The sequence below is a fragment of the Gekko japonicus genome, unplaced genomic scaffold (assembly GCF_001447785.1).
Source record: "Gekko japonicus isolate JY-2015 unplaced genomic scaffold, Gekko_japonicus_V1.1 scaffold142, whole genome shotgun sequence".
Taxonomy (NCBI): Eukaryota; Metazoa; Chordata; class Lepidosauria; order Squamata; family Gekkonidae; genus Gekko; species Gekko japonicus.
Genome location: NW_015174848.1, coordinates 1,569,220 through 1,572,704, shown reverse-complemented (window position 1 = coordinate 1,572,704; position 3,485 = coordinate 1,569,220). Strand labels below are relative to the sequence as shown.

The window sequence follows — 3,485 nt, the reverse complement described above, 5'->3', positions numbered from 1 at the left end:
GGAAGAGCCACGCCCAGTCTTACCCTCTCTCTCAGCTAGAGATGTAGCTAGGAACCGATCTCTGTTTCTCCTTTTACCTAGTTTGGTGTACTGGTTAAGTGCACGGACGCTAATCTGGGAGAACCGGGTTTGATTCCCCACTCCTCCACTTGCACCTGCTGGTGTGGCTTTGGGTCAGTCACAAGTTCTGACAAGAGCTGTCCTTGAAAAAGAGCTGTTTCTGTCAGAGTTCTCTCAGCCCCACCTACTTCACAGGGTGTGTCTTGTCTAATCTGGGAGAACCGGGCTTGATTCCCCACTCCTCCACTTGCACCTGGCTGGATGACCTTGGGCAAGCCGTAGCTCTGATAAGAGCTTTTCTTGAAAAAGAGCAGTTTCTGTCAGAGCTCTCTCGGCCCCACCTACCTCACAGGGTGTCTGTTGTGGGGAGGGGAAGGGAAAGGAGTTTGTAAGCCGCTCTGAGACGCGGAGTGAAGGGCGGGGTATAAATCCAATCTCGTCTCCTCCTCCTCCTCCTCCTTCTAGTCTGGAGCATCCTTTTCTACACCCAGCCCGTAAAAATGGTGACGGTGGGCCCAACCCAGGTGTCCCTGTGCCCATCAGACTGACCCCCCCCCCGCCTCTCATTCCTTCCACAGTGCCAACGACTGGGTGACTCAGTGGAGATGGAGATGGCGGCCATGTTGGAAAACTGTCCCTCCATCATCCGGTTTGGCTACCACTTCACGCAGCAGGGACCAAGGGCCAGGGCATCCTTTGCTATAACCAGGAACAACGAATTGCGTGAGTAAATTCTGCTCCCCACTGTGTGTGAATTCCCTGCCGCAGGAAGTGGCAGCGGCTACAAAAAAAGACCGCTTCAAGAGGGGACTGGATGAACATCTGGAGAAGAGGTCCACCAGTGGCCATGAGCCACAAGGTCTAGGGAACACTGTTATGTCTGGGGCAGTGATGCTCTGTCTTCTTGGTGCGGGGGGGGGGCAACAGTGGGAGGGCTTATGGACTCCTGACTCCACTGGTGGACCTCCTGATGGCACCTGGGTTTTGGCCACTGTGTGACGCAGAGCATTGGACCGGATGGGCCATTGGCCCAATCTAGCATGGCTTCTCTTATCTTCTCATGTCTGGGGCAGTGATGCTCTGTCTTCTTGGTGCTTGGGGGGGGCAAGAGTGGGAGGGCTTCTGGAGTTCTGGCCCTGCTGGTGGACCTCCTGATGGCGCCTGTGACACAGAGTGTCGGACTGGAGGGACCATTGGCCTGATCCGGCATGGCTTCACTTATGTTCTTATGTCTGGGGCAGTGATGCTCTGTCTTCTTGGTGCTTGGGGGGGGCAAGAGTGGGAGGGCTTCTGGAGTTCTGGCCCTGCTGGTGGACCTCCTGATGGCCCCTGGGTTTTGGCCACTGTGTGACACAGAGTGTTGGACTGGAGGGGCCATTGGCCTGATCCAGCATGGCTTCTCTTGTGTCCTTACAGTTATCCATTGCCAAGCAACTGGGGTTTCAGTTGGACTCAGGAAATACAGTGCTGCTCTCTGGGATAATATTTTTCTTTGGTCCCAAGGCTGGGGTCCTATTTCAGTAGGCAGGCCACAAGAGGCTTCTATGCAGCTAGATTTTAAAACTGTCTAGCCTGCAGGTAACCAGTGTTCCCTCTAAGCTGAGTTGGTGTGAGCTAGCTCACAGTTTTTTAGCCTCTGGCTCGTGCATTCTTTGCCTTTGTTCAGGAAGGCAGGGCTCCAGAGGAAACTAACTGATGCCGCTGCCAAATGGCTCGCTCACAACATTAATGCCAGCAGCTCACAAAGTAGGATTTTTGCTCACAAGACTCCACAGCTTAGAGGGAGCACTGCAGGCAGCCCTTTTTCTCTAAGTCCAAAGAGCAGACAGACTTGAGGCCCGTGACCCATGCTCCCCATTGATGTGGACGGGCTGGATCGAATGGGGGAACCAGCCCTGTTCCCGGAGCGACTACCCTCGTACTGCGCGGTTGAGGCGGGGAAGCGACTTGCTCGCCTTCGTTGCTCATCGCCGGGAGCGGCCGCGGCTGCGCCTTGTCTTCCATGGGTGCCTGGCAGTCCGGCTCGCTCCGTGGGATCCCATCCTCGTCGCCAATGAAAAGTACTGGGTTCTATGCATGGAGAGGCGGACTACAAAGGGTCCCTTGCGGGGAGGGCAGGGTATAAATCTCATAAATAAAATAAAACAAAAGAGCCCTGCTGGGTCAGAGCAGTGAGGGTCCATCCAGCCCAGCCTCCCATCTCACACAGTGGCCAGCCAGCTCCTCTGGAGGGCCAGCAACAGGGCAGAGAGGCTGAGGCCTTCCCCTGAGAAGAACCTCAGAAGAGCCCTGCTGGGTCAGACCAGTGAGGGTGCATCCAGTCCAGCCTCCTGTTTCACACAGGGGCCAGCCAGTTCCTCTGGAGGGCCAACAACAGGGCAGAGAGGCCGAGGCCTTCCCCTGATAAGGACACCAGAAGAGCCCTGCTGGGTCAGACCAGGGAGGGTCCATCTAGTCCAGCGTCCCGTCTCACACAGGGGCCTTAACCAGTTCCTCTGGAGGGCCAATAAGAGGGCAGAGAGGCCGAGGCCTTCCCCTGAGAAGAGCATCAGAAGAGCCCTGCTGGGTCAGACCAGTGAGGGGCCATCTAGTCCCGCATCCTGTCTCACACAGGGGCCAACCAGTTCCTCTAGACAGCCAACAACAGGGCACAGAGGTCGAGGCCTTCCCCTGATGTTGCCTCCTGGCTCTGGGATTCAGAGGTTGACGCCTTCCGAACATGGAGTTTCCCCTCAGTCACCATGGCTAGTAGCCCCGATAGACTTATCCTCCCTGAATCTATCCCACCCCCCCTTTAAAGCTGCTTCTTCCTGTGTCCATCTCTACATCCCCTGGCAGCACATTCCACATTTTAATCACTCTCCGTGTAAAGCAGTATTCCGATCCCCGACGTCCCCCCCGTGGAGAGGATCCGATAGCGGCTGAGGTAAAAGTCCTCCGCCTGGGACACAGGAGAGCGGCCGCCCGTCTGGGTAGATAGTCAGTCGTAACCTCGATGGACCGCATGCACGGGCTCCCTGCCGAGTTTCACCTGTTCCCCTTCTTTCCCTTTCCAGGTCGCAAGCAGAAGAAAACATAATGACTTCCTCCCCGCGGGAATCCTGAACGCCCTTCAAGCATCGCCCTGTGCCTAAAATATTGCTCCTGAGCTCGGGCCTTCTCCTAAGGTCACAGATTGTAAACAGACAGAATTTTTCTTTTCTTTTTTTAAAAAAACAGGGATATCTTGGCGATAGTCGCCGCCTCTCCTCCCCACCCGAAACCATCTCAGGTTCTTTCGTTCCTCGGAGCCGTAGCACCACGTCTTAGACTTCGATTACCTCTGTAAATAAAGAGCTCTCAGACCGATATGACTGGAGAAAGCGTCTGGCTTTGTTCGGAGGTCGCCAACTCCGGGTTGAGGAATTTCTACGGATTTTGGGGGG

The 3,485-nt window shown here is 55.5% G+C and overlaps 1 protein-coding gene across 1 annotated transcript in view; it reads left to right on the top strand.

The window, feature by feature from the left end:
- The window catches only part of TMOD4 (tropomodulin 4), a 48,098-nt gene extending 44,834 nt beyond the window's left edge, over positions 1–3,264 (top strand). Inside the window, exons 9-10 of the mRNA XM_015424497.1 lie at positions 639–783; positions 3,117–3,264. Of these exons, the coding sequence (XP_015279983.1) occupies positions 639–783; positions 3,117–3,139 (168 nt within the window). The 3' untranslated portion in view covers positions 3,140–3,264. The remainder of the gene's footprint in view (positions 1–638; positions 784–3,116) is intronic.
- Positions 3,265–3,485: the final 221 nt, after the last annotated feature.